Source organism: Trifolium pratense, linkage group LG5 (assembly GCF_020283565.1).
Source record: "Trifolium pratense cultivar HEN17-A07 linkage group LG5, ARS_RC_1.1, whole genome shotgun sequence".
Lineage (NCBI taxonomy): Eukaryota > Viridiplantae > Streptophyta > Magnoliopsida > Fabales > Fabaceae > Trifolium > Trifolium pratense.
In genome coordinates this window covers 29,179,104-29,199,224 of record NC_060063.1, presented here as the reverse complement: position 1 = coordinate 29,199,224, position 20,121 = coordinate 29,179,104, and the positions used below count along the sequence as shown (strand labels likewise).

At 31.1% G+C, this 20,121-nt stretch overlaps 1 protein-coding gene and 2 long non-coding RNA genes across 6 annotated transcripts; 1 reads left to right on the top strand and 2 right to left on the bottom strand.

The window, feature by feature from the left end:
- Positions 1-737: 737 nt before the first annotated feature.
- Positions 738-3,092, top strand: LOC123887521. Of its 3 annotated transcripts, none has more exons than XR_006801541.1 (4): positions 738-822; positions 1,358-1,472; positions 1,998-2,242; positions 2,618-3,092. It is a non-coding gene; the product is annotated as an uncharacterized LOC123887521 (long non-coding RNA). The 3 variants fall into 3 exon arrangements; XR_006801543.1 differs by having other exon boundaries at positions 1,872-2,242; XR_006801542.1 differs by lacking the exon at positions 738-822 and adding an exon at positions 831-982.
- A 1,489-nt stretch (positions 3,093-4,581) lies between these two features.
- Positions 4,582-11,325, bottom strand: LOC123886406 (WAT1-related protein At2g37460-like). Its single transcript, XM_045935724.1, has 6 exons — positions 10,829-11,325; positions 8,262-8,436; positions 8,096-8,158; positions 7,864-7,977; positions 4,854-5,076; positions 4,582-4,758 (listed from the first exon to the last, which is right to left on the bottom strand). Exons 1-6 carry the CDS (start codon positions 11,271-11,273, stop codon positions 4,582-4,584), a joined length of 1,197 nt encoding a protein of 398 aa, XP_045791680.1. The 5' UTR covers positions 11,274-11,325.
- Positions 11,326-15,260: 3,935 nt separating this feature from the next.
- On the bottom strand, positions 15,261-19,132 carry LOC123887045. Of its 2 annotated transcripts, none has more exons than XR_006801326.1 (5): positions 18,991-19,124; positions 18,122-18,891; positions 17,581-17,644; positions 17,128-17,250; positions 15,261-16,370 (listed from the first exon to the last, which is right to left on the bottom strand). It is a non-coding gene; the product is annotated as an uncharacterized LOC123887045 (long non-coding RNA). The 2 variants fall into 2 exon arrangements; XR_006801325.1 differs by having other exon boundaries at positions 16,197-16,370; positions 18,122-18,224; positions 18,991-19,132.
- Positions 19,133-20,121: the final 989 nt, after the last annotated feature.

The window sequence follows — 20,121 nt, the reverse complement described above, 5'->3', positions numbered from 1 at the left end:
CTTGCTTAAATTATTCAATATTTAATCAATAAATGGAATGAAAAAGGAAGGGGCTGACGTATGACTTTTCTCTACCCGGATGATTTCGAGGCCCTGACGTATGACTCGTGTCTCAGACCATTCTCATTCTCAAACCTTAAAACACGTAAAAAAACATCTCTTAATATTTTCTTTTGATTTCGTTAAATCAAACTAACGCATAGTCACGGGCCTCAATCTGATACTCGTAGCTCCGGTTATGGCGTTTTTGGTACGATGTGGTATATTTAGCTCTTTTCTTCCGTTTTTGCTACTTTTTGTGTATTTTCTTCAACTCTTGCTTCTTGGTCAAGTAACTTCATTCCTTAGGTATTTTTCATGCTTTGGCTATCAAAAGAATACTAAAATAACTAAAAACTAACCTAAAATACTACTAAAAATATCATGGAATTTACTGTCATCACTCTCCCTCTCCAAGAATTCATTTTCTTCCATATACGATCTTTGATGTAAGAGAATATTATTTTCTTACTCCTTCTTACCATAGACTTAGGAGGTTAAAATCAAGCAATTAAAATTTAGGGGACAAAATCATACAATTGTAAAATTTGGATGACCAAAACTGTGTTTAAACCTAATTTTTTTTCCTCGTAAACTAAAAAACTATACTTTAAAAAAATCACACAGAATAAAAAATCTCATAATATATTATTATTTTCTTTTAATACACACTTATTTTATTTCATACAAAACCCGAAGGACTTCAAGGATTGTGGATTTGTGGTGACGTTGGAAGGGGTAAATTTTGTCTTCTTCTTCAGAATAGAACGCAAACAATGGAAGGTGTGATAAAGCTTTATCCCCAAATCTCAACCCAAAAAACCTAGATACACTGACTTTCTATTTTACTTTATATTTTTATTGTTTTCTATTAAATAAATAACATTGTATCTTGTTTTACTACTTGAATTTGATGATGATGATGACGACGACCATGATAATAGTGAGTGAATTTGCGAGCTTTTGGTGCCATGGAATGTAGATTTTTTTTTTTTTTTACTTAGGAATGTAGTTTTTTTAGGTTTGTTAATAGTGAGTAAATTTGGATTAGTTTGTTATTTTTAATACATTATTTGCATTTTTAAAAAAATGTTAACTACTACATTTTTTATGAATTATGGGCAAGGGATGATGTTGGAGATGAGTTTATGGGTTTTTGGACGGATTTCTAAATTTTTATTGTATTTGTTTTTATTTATAAAAAATTGATTTTTGAATGTCAATTTGATCCTTGACCAGATCTAAGGTTTGTTCAAATTCCATTTTGATTTTGGTCTTTTCCTCATTCTTCGTTGTTGTTTCCATTTCCAATTTCCAGATTCAGATTTCCTCATTCTAAGGTCCCCTTTTGTTTTGCTACTTTGTGCGTTCAGAGTTTTCAAGGGTCTCTTCGGCGCAGCCGTCGTCATCTTCGCATTCAGTCGCTGTAGTAGGTATCTCTCTTTCTTCAGTATGTAGCTCCCAACTTTTATTTATCTTGATTAAATTTTCTGTGTTGTGTGATATTGTGTTTTCTAAGCTTCAATTTGTTTTATCATTTGTTTTGTAATCTAGTATAGTGTCAATAAGTAGAATCGTGTTTCTGCTGCATTTATACTTGTGTGGTGGTGCTTTTGTTCTAGGATATTGGTTGAGCTTGTTGAATTCTTTTAGATATGTGTCTTTTAGTGTGATATACATTGGTTGTGTATTCCTGCTATATTGTTTTGTAATCTTATAATTGAATCCAGGTGATTTGTGTAGTGTTTATAAATTTTATTTGCCATTAGAAAAAAATAATGTACTTTGGTCTTTTGAAACATTTTCCTTTTCCCTTGATTGATCATTTGAAGGTATATATAAAAACTTTGGAATCAAGAAAGCCAAGTAAAGATGGTTAACAACAATGTTAGGTGTTTTTGTGAACTGGCCATCCACAACAAACTAGGGAAATGATTATTATATATCTTTTAATGCAGACACATGGATGATCCATCCGCTCCTTCACTAAGTGAGAATGATATTCAGCCTACAAAAAAGAGGTGTAGATGTGGCACACGAATGAAACAGATGAGTTTACGTTACAATGGTGTAAAGACACCAGTTGATTTCGATCAAAGTAATATTGTTCCTAACAACTTCAGAATTTGGAAGAAAAAAAAATGAGGCAGATTCTTGTGACAGAGTGCCTTAGCGGTAAAATTTCAATGTTGAATCTTTCCAGGTATGAACATTCAATGCTTCTATTCTTATGTTGTTTGTTTTCTATATATTAAATTATAGTTCTTTTCACTTTTTTTTTGTTTGGTTTCTTTGTTAGGAAGTGTTTCATCATTTGGTTAATGGTTTTTCTTGGATTTAGTAATGCAATTGTAATAATTGTAGCCATTGGATTTAGTGAATTGTTATCGTTTTTTCTCCTAAGAATGCTTACACGACAATCATTATGATTGTAAATAAGATTGAATCTGTGAATCATCTTTGTTTGAAGGTTGGTGATTGATTGTGTGTATATATGGAATATCCATCCTGCATCACTTTATTAGGTTATGGTAAACAAGGTCAATATTTGTCTATAATTTCTTGCATTTTGAACCAGGTTTTCATTGGGGTGACAGGGTTAGTGCAAGCTTGATCATGTTATGTTAATCAAAGTCCTTGTAGAATGAGGTGAAGTTGACTAGTAACTAAATGTTTTTGAGACCTGCGTGTGATTATGTTTTTGAGAGTTTTCAATACTGTGTAGTGGGGCAGTGCCTTTTGTTAGTGAGGAGGCGGTAAGTTTGTTGGCTTGTGGTGGATTTAGTTTCTATTCTTTTGCTGATATTTTGTTAGTGGCCTTGAGTTTCTCTTCCCTGCAATATTATGCAGGTTGTAACTTTTTATCTAGTGAGTTCTTGTACTCATAGAATAATTATCTAATATATTAGGTAGAAATTGTAGAGTGATACATGATACTATTGTAATTAGTTATGGTCTTTCAGATTTTGAAGTCTGAAGGAGAGAATAATTTGTCCTGCATTCACTTACAAGTAATTTAATACATCAATGCTATTTATGTTCTCCTGTGTAAATATACAATTTAAAAAAAAAATGGTTGTGATTGTTCATATTAATAGAAAAAAAATCGGGTGAGACAATAGTAAAAGAAAAATAAAAGAAAATGAATAGAATTTAAATCAGGTGAGATACGAACAGATTTAAAATGAGGTTGTTAAATCGATTGAGCCGAGTTAGTTTTGGATTTTAAATCGGATCAAATAGATTAAAAAACTTCTATGAATTTTTTAACACTTTTTAAATTGGGCGAACTGATTTAATAAAATCTTTGAAATCGGGCAACTGGATTTAATAAAATATTTTAAATCGGGTTGAAACCTGATTTAAAAACGAAAAACTTACTAAATCGACGGGAATTAAATCGATCAGGAACCGATTTAAAAAAGCCTTCCATAACCAATTTAATAAGTGTTTTTTGCACCCTACCAAGTTTACTGACCCTTGGCAATGGAGGGCACGTATAATGGAGGGCACGTATAATGGAGGGCAATGGACGAAAGTGACACTTTCAATTGGCTCTCTCAACAAGTCATAGTTACATATATCGACATATAATTGATAATCCCAACACCATCGAGAATAGAGACTTAGTTACACATAAATATAGGGTCCTGTTTGATTAAAAAAATGTAAGTGTAGATCACGACAGAATAAAATAGTACACGACAAGATTAAGGTTTTGAACAAATTAATTATGTCTTGTATGATGTTTTGGTGGATAAAAAATTATTTTAATATTTTAGACAAGTTATGCAACGAATAAAAAATTATCTTATTATTTAGCAGATTAGACGCACCCATAATAAGTTACTATATATCAAAAATGAGAGAAGAACTTAGATTATTGGAAGAGATAATTATCCCTTTTGAAGCAATGTTAAGCCCAAAACAGATACAAGGTGATAGTGATAAAAATTGTTTGAATCACTTTGGTCTATGATAAAATAAGTTTTAATTTGTGAAAAAAAAAAAAACAAGTGAAACAGTTTAGCCCTTAATTTCAACTTTGCTTCCTGAAATTCTGCAATGAAACATTCAGTTGCCTCTATCACTATCACGGGATGTGATTTTCATCTCGGGCGTCTTGTGATGACCTGGTGACATCTCTGGCTCTCCCCCACAAGGCACAGTAGAGTCCCACGCAAATCACAACTGCGCCTATCAACCTACAATATTAAATATATTTAATTTAATTAGTTAACCAAATAGATTATATTACTTTATAATTCTTATTAATTTCAAATATTATTTGACTTTTATAATTACCTTCCGAGCAATAATTGTTCCCCAAGGAGGAACACCTCCAAGACAGCAACGAATATCATGCAGAGAGGACCAAATGATGATACATACACCGGCCCTCTAGCTTGCATTACTACTCCTTCCAAGTAGTAACCAATGCCTGTGCAAAATACTCCCTGTAATTTTTTTAAAATTAAGTAAATTAGTTTAATTATTTAAATTACAATAGTAGTAGTTTGCTTAAAATTAAGTAATATTATATCATACCGCATAAATGATAGACAGTAATGTCAGATCCCATCTAAAGATCGTCCATACTGTATAAGAAGATCGACTTTCTACAATCCAAGCGACTATTAGCCCTCCAATACTCCCCAAAAAGGAATTAGTTGAAACAAGGGAGAGTGCTGGGAAGTGGTACTCATTAATGAGGATAGTCTAGAAAAAAAATTAGGTTAATTGTATTTTGTTAGTACCAAATTAAAAAAGTTAATATGAGATAGAGCCATTAACTCTGAGATAGAGCAACTTACTTGGAGGATACTGGAATAAGCAAAAGATGTACACCCTAATAAGATGAAGATCAATCCAACTATTGTATGAGAACCACCATGATGACCGTGGTTAATGGCTCCAACTGTCCCAAACAGTATGGAACCTTTAACCATTGTCATCACCATGGCACCCAAAACAATAAGTATTGTGCCTAACACCTTTGCTTGGTGTCGTCTAGATCCTAGGTTGATAGTTTCGGTCCTTGACACCCAAAAAAAAAATCTCAATTAGTTAAAGTTAAATAAAGTGCTAAAGAGGTGATTGACAAAGCACATTATTTTTATTTAAATTTAAATCATAGAATTATAGAATATAATAAAGCAAAAAAGAGTTATTTGACAAGTTTTTAAGCACCTACCTTTCCTCTTTGTATCCATATTTACTCAACCGTTTTTTTTCGACAAACATAAATACTTAAAGTGCCACCATTATTTTTATTATAATAAGGGACGGACTGGAGGAGGACAAGGAGGGGCTCCAACCCCTCCCTAAACCATATCATATAAACAAATTCTTTCCTGTGCGTCGCACGGATGGGAAATCTAGTATATTACAACAAGCCCATGAGGAAAGGTAGGTGCTTAAACTAGGGCGCATATATTTGTTATTATGCAATAATAAGGGGTTCATGAAGACTGATTACGGCTAAAGTAATATATTATATATAAATAAAGAAGTACAAAGGGAAAATAGAAGGCATATTAACCCCAAGGCTTACAAAATTACAAAAGCTAGGCCCATCACACACAAAGCTTAGACGAGCCAGAATCAGTACAATTATATTAAATCTGTAATTATGGCTGAAAAATATAGTATAATCCTATATTCTATCAATTTTAAATTCAGTAACAATGACTAACATAAAATTAATATAATCTCCATATACGTAATGACATATACGTAGTGACATATTTTCAAAAACTTGACTTGATAACTCGTATCCATTATAATTATTACAACACAATTCATCATAGCGATTTTATCTATTTTAATAATTAAATATGCATTTGGTGTCATTTCTCAAATATCACCCTTGCTAGGAAGATTTTCTAAACCGCTTAAACCCCTTGTATTGAACACATCTGGATAGTAATATGCTATGAAATTTGCTCTTTAGGCCTCCGATATTGCTACCAGATTCCCCATAAACCCAAAAATATCCTTGATTTTAGGTTGAAGGTGTTCTTGAATGTACAATTTGAAGTGACAAAAGTTTCAGATTTCATATTCCAAAAACGGAAAGTTTTCTTGAATCATTTTGATATTATGCATATTCCGGTAGGCTAATTAATATATATATATATATATTCATATGCTTATATCTTCTCAATATTTCTTTATTGAATAGACAATTTATTATTACTACCAATAATTTCCATCAAATGCGTATTTAAACTATCATTCTGATTTGTTGTACTAAATAGTACTCGTCGTGAAATCAGACAACAAAAAAGTCATTTTCATTGCTTAATGTTCTCAAAAGATGGATGTAGTTTTTAAGCAGCAAATTTTATATAATGATTTTCATCCGATTGACTCACTTTTACATAATATGATTGATTCAATACAAATGAGTGAATGTGCAAATTGACTTTTATATTGTCATGATTTTGTACTTCTCTTCACATCAATATTGCTGCATTAAATTGCACTGCTCATTTCATTTTGTTGCTTAAACAGAAATATGAAAAACTTCAACTTAAATAAAAAATCGCACGAATAAGAAAGTTCGGATATCTTCCGACTTAACCAATAATTTCAGATTCCAATTCAAACCTACAATACAATAAATCTCAAACCTAAGAACTTTACTCCAATAACAATATTGACATTTGAATCTATCATTATTTGTCTTTATCTTCTCAATATTTCTTATCGAACAGATTTTCTTGAATCATTTCGATATTATTCATAGTCCGGTAGTAATAATTTATAAGTTATTAAGTTGGGCATTTGTGTGTGTATATCCGGTAAATGAATGGTGGGAGTGAGTGTTTTAGTTATTGTCTTTTTGTGTACTAGTGGTTCAAATAGATGATCATTTAATGTCTATCGGTTGCTAATGACATGCATCCTATTTACTAGCTACTTCTTTTTATACAACATCTAATCTAACATATGTTAGTCTATTCTATTTTAGAGTTTTGCTAACTTGTGCTTTATAACGAACTTTAATGAATTTAAAGATAGAAATTTTGTATCGATAAGAGCATTTTTTGTAATTTTAAGAAATTGATTACAAAATTTTTTAGTAAAAATTACCATATCCAATTTTTTAACATGTTAGCATTTTCCTTTATTTTATCACAAAATTTTATTTTGTTTTAGGTGCTTCAGTGCTTGTCAAAAAAACTATAGTGATTTTATTTTATATGTACTATTTGTTATTTAAAAAAATCGGCCCATTCGGTCCTCCGTCTTATTGATTTCTAGATCCTTATATGATTTTTGCTCCTCACCTTTTATGCATGAAAATAGATAGATGATATATGTTTCACTTTTAATTTTTCAGTCTCTTTCTCACTTAGTTTGTTCTTTTGTTATTGTTTTTGGTTAGGTAACCCAAAAAAAAAATTATTGTTTTTGGTTCTTAATTTCTCCATTGATTATATATTCTCAAATAATTAGTGACATATATAGAATGATTTTAAGCAATAAGATGTTCATTCATAAAAAAAAATATAAAAAATAAAATAAAAATAAAATAAAATAAAAAAAGATGAAGACCATGTGAAAGAAAGGGGGTCGGAAGGGTTATTCCTTAAATTTAATAACAACTGTTTTTTTCCCCTTTTCTTGAATTTTTTTTTTGTTATCATTTTTTTTTGTTTTATAATTGTTATAGATATATAATAACTAAATTTTTAAAGATAATGTGTTAGGTGCGCTTTCTCTCTTTTATATTACTAATTTGATTTTCTCTCTTTTATTATGACAAATGCGTGTTTTAATAAAAGTAAATAAATGACAAGATCAGTTGAAAGTTACCTGTGAATACAAGCCAAAATGAATGTGATAACAGGGAGCAAATTGCTCATGGCAGTCGCGTAGGTTGCTGTGGTGTATTTCATCCCCAACAAGTACAAATTTTGATCCAAAAGCCTGATAATTAACAAATTAAATATAAATTTAGTAAAAATGTGCAGATTTAATTGATTATTAATTAATTAATAAGAAAATATATTCAAATAACTGACTATATATAATAAATGAAACTTACCCTAGCAGACTAGTTGCCAATATCCTAAAGAATATTCCTGTTGTAATTTTTGGCAATTGATTCCTATTAAACGGACAGGAAAAAAGTTCAGTTTTTTTTTTGGATATGACAAGAACTCTAAGTAGAAGAAATGAATTAAGACTAGAAGAGAAGAATATTTTTATACCATTGAAAGTATAATGCAAATGGTGTTACAACCATAAATGCCACTATACTTCGATAGGCAACGAAGACAAAACTGCTCCTCCCGTCATCCATCGACAGCTTGGCAAATAAGTTCAAAAGGGCAAACAACAATTGCAGGAATATGGCAATTGTGAATGTTTGGGCCCTTTGCCTGACTATATATAAATAAACAAACTGTTATTATGAAAAATATGATAAATAATAATATAGAATTACATTTAGGTTAATAAGTGAATAAGGACGTATAAAGTTTGAATTACATATAATATAACTTGCTAACATTAAAAATATAATTACTTGTTATTTTTAGCTTGAGTGTTCTTATTTCTAAATCTAAACTTAAGTCTCTCTTGACATTGTCATATTCAATGGCGGATCCAAGACCCTGAGTCAGAGGTACAAATTTTTTTAACTTTTTCGTTCCTATAAAAATAATTTCATGTTTTCATTTCTAAAAAAATTATGTTATATTTTTAGTCATGAACAATTTTTGTTCTTTTTAATGTCAATTTTACGATCCTTTTGAAGATGTGCTTATATTATGTTAAACCTATGTAAGTCTATGTCATGTTCAATAAATATCAAAGATATGTTAAAATTTATCAAATAATTTTTTTTTCAGGAATGAAAACATGTGTTGTTTTCATAGGAATAAAATTTATTAATTTTATTGAGACAAAAAAGATATTTACACTAAATTAAAACATAAACTTAGTCAAAATTAAAATAAAATATACTAGTAATTATTTAAATTATAGCGAGCTCATCTTTAATCTTTAATATATTAAGGCATTAATTATTATTATTACTGTAATATATTAAGGCAAAAAACATGCTTACCGCCTAAATTAATTAATCATCCTCCTGCCTAAACTTCCCCAACTCTTCAGTTTCTTTCTCATTTTTTTTTTGTAATTCTAAAGAAGACCTTTCACTTTCCATAATTTTTTTTGGTTACCATAATTTTCGAATTCTAATTTCAATAATAAATAAATAAAAGTTTAATTTCTGTACACCATCATTGAAAAATTATTTTGCACGTACATTTAATAATGTGTTGCAACACAATACATGATGTTTCAATACTAAACACATGTGTAAAATTGTTTTACACCGATAATAAAAGTCATTCTTACCTCATCATAAATTCTTGCGTTTCCATAATTTACAATTGCAATAATAAAAATGTTCTCTTAAAATTTGTGTATTAACTCAAAAAAAATTTGGTTACAATACTTAACACAAAATTTATATAGGAGTATTTAAATACATTACCATGTGCCTAGAATACATGTTAGCGTGTCCTTAAATTTTTCAGGGGGTGCAAATATAAATAAAGTTTGAATACAGGTGCAATTATCAAAATTTGAGTGAGTGTACTTGCACACTCTGGGCTGAGTATGGATCCGCCCTTGATCATATTAAGAGTTTCACTTTCACAACTATGTAACACTCGCAGAATGATAATAATAAGGTTGTTTTATTTGAGGAAAAGTTGAAGACAATTTTTAAATGGGAAATATTGAGAAGGCCTTATTTTTAGAAACTTGACACAAATTCGAGAAACTCTTCCATGGTCCAGTGACCAAACTCAGTTTTGGTCTCAACCAACCAAAATTTGACAACTCATATCACTTTAACAACTCACTCACACTTAAAAAAAAAAGTTAGAAAATATTCTTCTTCTCACATAAACCACCAACGGGTCAACTAAGCTACACCACCAACAAAGTTAGTTACAAAATTATTCGCGTACAGCCAAGTGCAAGAACATTTAGCATTTATAACAAGGATTATTCTTTCAATGAATTGTGTAGTGAAGGATCTAAACACCAAGAAAATATGAACATTTCTTCCCCGTTTGACCACAGGACCATGGAAGAGTTTCTCCACAAATTCTCAATTTCACTGGTGGGTTGTCAAGCAACATACTATTTTTGTTTTCATGTATTTCTTGTATTAAATGTCGGACAACTAAGATAAGGGTCTTAAAATATGATAAATTATTTAATACTAATGATGTTTACTTTGGTACTGGTAGTCTGGTAGATAAATGTATTATAAATTAATTCTCAAATAAATTTATTATAGATTAAACATAAAAATAAAAATATAATGTGATGTTGAATTTTGTCTACAAAGTATTTATTTATTAATCGTAAATACTTATGAGTTTTCACTCACCCAATTTTTACTCACACAATACTCCTATTTATTTATTAATTGTAAATACTCATGAGTTTTTACTCACCTAATTTTTACTCACTCAATTTATGATGTTATAGAGAACATCATCAATAGTTATATTTTTTACTTTGTCTTTATCTCCTTTTTCTTACTTTGTTTTTACCTTATCATTGAGTACTTCTAATACTCCAAATTTATACCTAGACTCCTATTTTATATTTATCTATAATATATAATACATATTTATCACTAAAAGAAAAAGTGTTATATTTTTTGACAGAACGTGTGTGCATAGCATTCCACGTGTGTGCATAGCATTAATTCCTCAATAAAATAGAATAAATAGAATGCTATACATACAGGTAGTAGTAGTAGTAGGAGTGATGGATGTTGGAGCTTCCGGAACAATTTCATCTTCTTGATCATTGTTGGAGATGGAGATGGTGTGGGGGGATAGATCTGGTGTAGGTCCTGTGGGAGATGGAGGTGGTATGGGTGGTTGAGATGGAGGTTGAGGTGGTGGTGGTGGTGGTGAAGATGGAGATTGAGATGGAGGTTGAGGTGTTGTTGTTGGTGGTGTTGTTGTTAATGATTCCGGAACAATTTCATCTTCTTGATCATTGTTGGAGATGGAGATGGTGTGGGGGGATAGATCTGGTGTAGGTCCTGTGGGAGATGGAGGTGGTATGGGTGGTTGAGATGGAGGTTGAGGTGGTGGTGGTGGTGGTGGTGGTGAAGATGGAGATTGAGATGGAGGTTGAGGTGTTGTTGTTGGTGGTGTTGTTGTTGTTGAGGTGATGAACATTTTCAGTGAGCTCCTAATTGAATCTCTATGATATAGATCGAACCATGGACAATAAGAGATATACAGTTAGAAACTAGGCTAACATGGACAGCACAGTATCCATAATCTAATGAAATGCAGCAGGAAATAATGCTACAAAGAGAAATAGTAGAAAATCAAACTAGCCAGGTCAATTATCAAAGGAAAAGCCAGGTTTTGAGTTTGATTTAGTGGAGGGGGCAGTGAAGACAGTGACGGCGGAGGGGGAAGTGTGTGCAGTGGTGGTGATGACTGTGATTGTGGAGAAGGCAGCGTCCATGGGAAGAAGAAGAAGAAGCCATTCAAGATCGGAGGAATTGCACTTCAGCAACAGCAGAAGCAGCGCTGATTGAAATTCGACTCTCGCACTTTTGATGAAATCAATTCCTTTATGATTTGTTTGGATGAGGAAAGAAAGTTAAAAGGAAAGATTGCGAAAGGATTCAATGGAGTGAAATTTAATAGAAAGTGAGATGATTTTGTTATTGTTCGGTAGGAATGAAAGTGAAGTGAAAGTGAAAGAAAAATGCTTATTCACGAGAACAACGAATGATGTCACTCTATGTACTTATTTGATATACCAAAAGAAAAAACAACCCTCAGACCTCACCTCTCCCCTGCTTAACTTTATCTCTGAATTTAGAAATTGAGACTCACATCATCTTATACAAAGATACTCACTTCCCAAGTCCCAATATTTTCAACCAAAGTTTGATTGAAAAACAAAAAAGTACTAGAGCGGTTATGATCTATGAACAAAATCAAGCAAATTAGATCTAAAATTGCAATTGAACAAGATGAAATCTTAGTGTCAATCAACCATGAAAATAATTCTAATAACAATATTAAAGTTATATCGGAGCCGTCGCATGCATACTCCTTTTGTTTTTTAAATATCGAATTTTTCCAAAGTTGAAGAAGATTGTGAACAGTAATTTTTACAATGACACCAATTCCTTCAGATCTGGGTTGTGGTTTCATGAAATTTTCATAAATAGAATTTCATATATTTAAGAACATATTTTTCTTCAAAAAGTGTGTATAATGAGGTGAATAAATATGGGTATCATTTTATTTACAAGAATTTTTTAATTTCCTCTCTTGAATTTTTCAATATCCAGAATTTTTTCACATACCCCCGTTTATTTTTTTCTTCAACCCTTTCCAAATTACTGTTTTCTTGTCCTTTGTTTGCTTTTGATTTTAATTTTTGAAACACACTATTGATTCAACGTTTTTCTACAATGATTTGTTTGCTTGAAAAGCTTGAGAGACATCAAAGGAAGGGAAGAGAGTGTGAATAATGAAAAATTATCAAATACATACACTTTATTATGTACCCTCATGAAAGAACGGTCCTGATTTATTATTTTAGTATGCACCGGTGAGCTATATGAAGCACTCACCCACCGTAGAATCCGCCCTTTATTAAATGTCTGTGAATTCCATATCCTAAACCACAACCTTTCACAAAATATGAATACAAAACCACCGTCTCTGCTAAAATCAATTAGGGTACTCTATAATCTATTCCATAACCATTGCAAATTTGCAATCTGATTTTGATAAAGCTGTAGAATAAACAATCAGCCACAACAAATGAAAAATTCATGTCAACAAATAAACTACAACCTCATAATCCAAACTCTTTTCATAAAAAAAAAAAACTCGTAACCCAAATTTAAATTGGCAAGAAATTACTCAAATTAGAAAAGGGTATGTTCTGGGCCGAGCATCGAGCTCGAGCATCAGAAGCTGTCGAACATACACTATCCGAGCAAGACTCCAACGGTCTGATACTCTTACGTATTGTAACGGCCGCAAACCGGAATGATGAGCAATAACTGCACATCATGGCTCCTTAGCCGTTTTCCGGCAGCCACTTGATGGCCATTAATGCCATCAAGGGCCTTAGCCCAGCGCTGGGGGCTATATATATGCATCTCCACTTCATTTGCAAGGTACGCATTATCTAGCTAAGAAAACCTTTACAAACACAAACTGACTTGAGCGTCGGAGTGCCTGCAGGTACACAACCCCCCTCCGCTTCAACAGGGGTCTCAACGCTTTCAACCACCGCAAACGTCGGCGAAGTCGCATCATTCTGATCAACACGATCAGGGTAGACCATCTCTCGTGACACTGATACCAAGAAAAGGGTAGACCATCTCTCGTGACACCCAAATTGGATAATGTTAATTGATAATGAAGGATGAACTCAGAACTTTTTGGACTCATAGTGAAGAGAGAGAAACGTAGAGAGAGAAAGATGAACATTAAAACATATGACTAAGCTTTGCTTTGGTATGAAATCTTCATGATAGTTAAAGTGACATTCATAATCTAATGGTTAAAGTAACTGATTCACCGGTACACTATATGACCAGCTTGCTCACCCTAGACCGAGCCTTAATAAAGACGGTGGGAATGATATGAACGATGGAAATCACCGGCATATTTGTTTTAAAAATTAAAATATATAATTTTTAATTAAAAAAGCAAAGTAAACTAAATCACACCCAAAAAAGAAAAACAGACGTGTGACACGTTTTTCGTGGTTCTCGTTAAAATTTTGTTCGTGGTATATATCAATGCTCTATCAATAAATTATTGCTGATTAAAAATAAATAAAAATGTCTTCCTTGCCTTCCCTTTTTTGTATTTGTTGTATGTACCTCTTGGAGTTTCTATTGTACTTCTTGTGCATAGATCTCTTTCTTAATAAAATTTTGCAGTATTCAAAAAAAAAAAAGATTGGTGAAGAATAGTTGAGGGAAGGAGAAGAATTGTCTTTGTTGGGTTTGAAAGTTCTAGATAAATTGTGAAAATAATTGAAGTAATGTTTCTTGTTTTAATATAGGGTTTCCTAAATAACACAGGTAGAAATACTATTGGGTTTCCTTTTATTGGAAATATTGGATTGGAGTTTTTTATTTGATAATTCTATTATTTTTTATAGATCACTTATGATTTATATATATGATAGGACTTTTGATAATTTACACATTTAAAAGTAATTTTGAATCAAATTATTCAAATAACATCAAATGTTAAGAATCACTTTTACCTTAACATACCCAAACATAAATCAATTCTGTTCAACTCACTTTTAACCAAAATCAATTCTGTCAAACTCAATTCTCTTCACCGACAAACCAAACACACACTATCTAGTTAGGAACAATTTTTCCAGTAAAACAAAAGACATGGTTGTTTGTTGGTGTGTTGGATTGGATTAATAAATAAAAACTAATTATTCTAGTAGGTGAAAGTAGAATGCACACACTACTAAGAAAATACTATGATAGAATTTATAAGTCTGTTTCATCTAACGGCTGTCAAATGTTGTTCAAGTTGAGGAAAAATTGGTCCATAATCGACCAAAACTTCAATGGGTCCATATTGTCTTTAATTACTAAGTTTCTAAAGAGACAATACTTTTCACCAAATAGACACTTATATAACTATTAAAATTTTGAACTCCTATCACAACATTGGTTCAAAAAGGACACTTTTAAATATTAGGCCTTTTTTAGTTCAAAGCCATCGCTTTCTAGCTCTATCACAAGACAGTCAAGACTAGGGCTGAGCAAATAAATACAACCCGACCGAAACCCGAGTAACCCGTTAGAAAATGAAGGTGACGGGTCGGATTCAAGTGGTTTGCGGGTCCCAAGAGTTTTATTTCTCAGTCTCACTTGGGTATGAATGGGCGGGTGCGACCCAGTGGAATATTTCAATGGTATGTCTAGTTCTGTCTTATTCAATCACAGCTTTTTAGCCTACACATAGTCACATGCCTACAAAAATTTTCTGAAAAAAATAGGTATATGTACTTCCACAAAAGCACTCAAAATGACACTATTTTCAAGAACAAAGACATGTCCAACTTCACACACGTCTAATTTAAACATCACATATCATAATAATAATAATAATTATTTATTTATTTTCACAAAAGAAGCTAAAAAACATCTCATAGCTTCTTCAAAAGTTCAAGATCTCTCTCTACTACTCTTATGGTGAAAACTCCTTCATGTTTTTGTCCATTCTAAACGGACCCATTAAAGATAAACTAGGTGCCCAAGTCTCACAAATTAATATTTTAAATTTCTCTTTTAAAATCCTTTATCTATAAATACCAATGGGATTGTCCAAGAATTTTACACAGCATAACAGGAAGACACAGATGCATTGATTAGGAGCCTGAAAATGTCCTTTTCAACAATAAAAATGTCCTTTTCTTTCTTTTTTTCTCCATTTTCTTCTCTTCAAAATTGGACTAACAATTTTCATTTCCTTTTTGTTGTTGTCTTTGTCTTGCATTGATTAGGAGCCTGAAAATGGAAAATGTATTTGATTAGATTTCATCCAGTCAAAGTGAAACATGAATATATGAAAAAAGATCAAGGTTATGAACTATTTCTCTATGCAATTTATTAGTTCCTTTGTTTGAGACTTATATTGTCATTATGTTTGGTCTTTCTCTATTTCTCTATGCAGGTTATGAACTCACTTCTTTAGAGGATCTTGCTTCTATGTTCCAAAGGCAAGGATCTCATTTCTTTCATGAATGTTGTCTTTAGTAATACATTCTTAAATTACTAACTCATAATAATTTATGTTTAGTTTTTCTTTATAACTCCTTAAAAGCTAATTACATATACTTTCTATTAAGTTCAATTTATAAAAGCCATATACTGGACAAAAAGGAATAGAAAATTGGCTACTGTAGATTGCAACTAGCTATGCCAAGTCATCTCAGTTAGGGGAATTTTTTTTTTTTTGGTAAGCTTTAACTGGTTTTTACCTCTTCTTTGGGTAGGCTTTAACTGGTTTTTTTATTTTTTCCCCTCCCAATCTGTTTTTGAATTTATGGTCCAGATTTAATGTATTACTTAAAAGAAATAAATTATATTAATATTATATTAATACAAAACTTGAAGAGCATGTAGAAGGTACAAATTCTCAACAATATATATAGCCCTTATTTGCTTTCATTTTCTTCACATCTAGACAACAAGCTCCATCACCAAATCTTCATTTCCTTTTTGTTTGTTTTGCATTCATTTCTTGAGCCTGAAAATGGAAAACTCATTTGATTAGATCACATCCACAATAAATTTTTTAGTTAGCATGAATATATGAACAAAGCATGAGGCCATGAACCATTTATTGTTACTTTGTTGTGATTAATTTTTTATCTTTTTTCATAGGTGAGACTCACTTCTTTTAAGGATGAGCTTGTGCTTCACAAAGGTAATGAAATGTTTTTCTATCAAGTTCAGTTTGGTATTTATTTTGTATATTTTTCTATTATTAAAGCATAATAATTACATGAATGTCATTAGTGACAAAATTTGCAGTCATATTAAAAAAAATGTTGTGCAATTTACTAACAATTACTTCTTTGCAAATAGTTTATAGAAGTTTATATTTACAGAAACCCTACATAGTTTCAATGATGTACACATATAAATCAATAATCCTAATAAAGTGGGAATTCAAATTCTGAAGATTGCAACTATTGCTTCCAGCTTTATACCCCCTCTTATTCAGGAAGCAATCTAATAAGTTGTTTCATAACTTTACCGAGTTTACAAATTTATTGTTATTTAATTAGAGTTATGAGTTGGGAGTTTTTTTTAGCTTGGCTAGGATTAACTTAACTGAATTAGTAGTAAAAATAAATGTTAGTGCATTCTATTTTATATACACATGAATCTGATGCAACATCAATTCAATCAGCATAAAATTAAGACCAAATAATCACTTTCTTCATACAATCATGCATAATAGCATTACACTATGAAAATGTAGTGAAGATTTTTCTCACCTCATGTATTCCTTCCTGTGTTGTCACACAGACACATTAATAGCTCGTGTTGTGTGAGATAACGATCTTCTGTTGCATATATCACAGGGAACGACTTCAACGGATCAGCTTTGGAGACAACATCTGCAGCAAAATAAATAATTTCAAAATATTTTCAATTTTTTATAAAGAAAATTTTCATAAAAACAATCATGTGACATGTTAGACTATTGAGAATTTGTTGGTTCAATAACTGAACTAAAACTTACTAAACTTCATGTGAAGAACAACCAAAATAATACAATAAATGAACCGAAGCTTGCTATACTAAATGTATCAAACCAGTTTTTTTGCATCTCCCCACCATAGGTGTCCAAAACCAACAAAGAGGATAGTTAGTTATATAATATTTTTTGAAATTTTATGATCTTGATTGAAAAATATTCTTACAAGGTTATAGTAAAAGATGTTTACCTTGAATGCTAATGTGATAGCATCTACGAGGCAAGAAAGGAAGAAGCAGTACTTCAAATGGAATCTATACCACCAACAATAGAGGACTATTAGTTTTTAAAAAAGGATTACATAAAAAGATAGGAAAGCTGGGTTACCAACTATGCACTTCTCTTTCTTAACTCAAAAACATTATACCAAGAAACATTGGAATTCAACACCAATGTGAAGATACAGACCCATCATAAAAATTAGTATTTCCATACACATAATACAAAGTTGGTCGGGAAGAACTATTGTAGACAGATGATTTTGATCATTTTGAATCATTTGATAATGTAACTCAAGTGAAAAAAATTATAATCACATATTAATATATTATAGAGAAAATCCTACGTAGATTCATTGGCATACACATAAGCATACAAAGTTCATAGAAGTTTCTGATCAGTTATTATTATCTGCTCATTAGAGACATTGACAGACACATCAATCAAGAATCTTAATGAAGTGGAAACTCAATTAGAGACTTTGACATACACCAGTTATTTTAATTGCATACCTTATACCGGAGACAGTGTCGTTGTCTTAATTGAACTAATTCAATCCACTCTGTAGAAGGAGACCTCTCATCTTCAATAGTTTCATTTCGGAGGAATCTATCTCTAAACAATGACCGCAAATGATAATATTGTATAAATAGTCAATTTACAACTAGAGGGTGTATACTTGGTGAAAAAGTAGAAACAACCAAGTCATGTACACATAGATATCATTAAGTCTCATGATTTATTTTTATTTTTTTAATTTCTTTTTACTTTGATTTATTAATTATTTGGTGAGGAAGTAATTAAAATAAAGGAGTCAACTGATGAATTTTCCAGCAAATATAACAAATTTAAATACCAAAAAATCAATAACATTCTATAACTATATCCAAGGAGGAAAAAAAACCAGAATCCAAATCAGAGAACAGAAGAAGACATATGCAGATCAATCCACATTAAAGCATAACATAATGCATAATTAAGAGTTAGTAAAATTGAAATCCAAACTGTAATATAAATTATTTATTTATTCATCTTAAAGTTGTAAAAGTGAGCGTGTGATAGGGAAAATAATATTAATTCAAAATTAAATTTCTTAAGTGGAAAATTTAACACTAATTACAGAACTACAGTTTTGAACCAAACAAAATCAAATACATATCTTTGAAAGAAAGAACCAATTAAAAAGGGTTTAATTCAATGTTCAAACTAAAATTACCCAAAATAACAGTGGCTACAACGAACAGACCATGCATGAAGTTTTGTATACAAAGAGTCAACATGACTGGAACAAAGAAGAAAATACGGTTTTGCATGAGGAGCTAAATCAAAATAGAGTTAGAAGAATATTTAGGATTGCCATTGTCATAAAAAAAGTTCATACCTATAATGGAGATGAATGTCGCCGCGGTGGTTTCCGGTGACGGTGTCAGATATTGAAATAAACTAACCGAACTCAAAGTTCAAGAGATGAAGATGACATATCCATTGCTCAACTCCACACAGATAAGATCAGAGGTGGTCGAAAACAGAGATTTTATGGGCGGAGTTGACCATAAAAATGGAGCTTTTGACATCGATGGTTTGGTAACAAACAAAGAATAGTCTCTTGGTGAAGAGATAATTGAGGAGATGAAGAAAACCGAGTTTTTTGTGGTGAAGCGAGTTCTACCTCGCCGGTGGGTGGCGAGGGTAAGTTCGCGGCGGCGAATGAGGAGGGAGAGCGTATCATTGTTCGGTTACAAATGAAAGTATGAGCATAAGAGAAAGGATATGGCTTAATCAGTTATATTGGGCTTGGCCCAAGTCTGTTAGTGCAAGTGGTGTATGACTTACAATTGTGGTGTGAATAGTACTTTGTCAAAAATTGTATTTGTTATTAAATTTAATAAAAACAATTTTTTTTATTTGTGTATTTTTTTATCGTGAAATTATTTGTTTTTACAGTCTCATTTTATTATTTTTGTTTATTTGAACTAAATTACAATTTTTATTCCCTAACTGAATTTCTAAATTTTTTCTACCTTCTTTTTTTAATATAAAATTCTTTTGACATTTTCCTTTATCCCTTTTTATAATACTCTTTTTAAATTTTTAAGGGCATTAATTATTTTTTCCACAAACATACACTAATTATAGTGCATATTTTTATACATTCGTCTCTAATATAAGACTCTTTCGAAGTTTTTGTTTTCCTTTTTATATATAACACGTCTTTTAAATTATTTTTCCCTAGACATACATTTAATTATAGTGTATATTTTTATATCTATTTATTTTTTCTGCATATATCCATTGAGCTATCTACTTTTTATCCACGGATATTCACAAATACGATTTTTTTTGTTATCCCTACTCAACATTGTAATTTTTTATTATTTCTATAAATCATATTCCCCCGTTCTATTTTAAGTGTCCAAAAATGTCGGATTTAGCGTTCCTATTTAATGGTTCATTTGGTGTTTTAAGGATACGATTTGTCGATTGTACTCTTTGTCAATTACACTTATCTTTT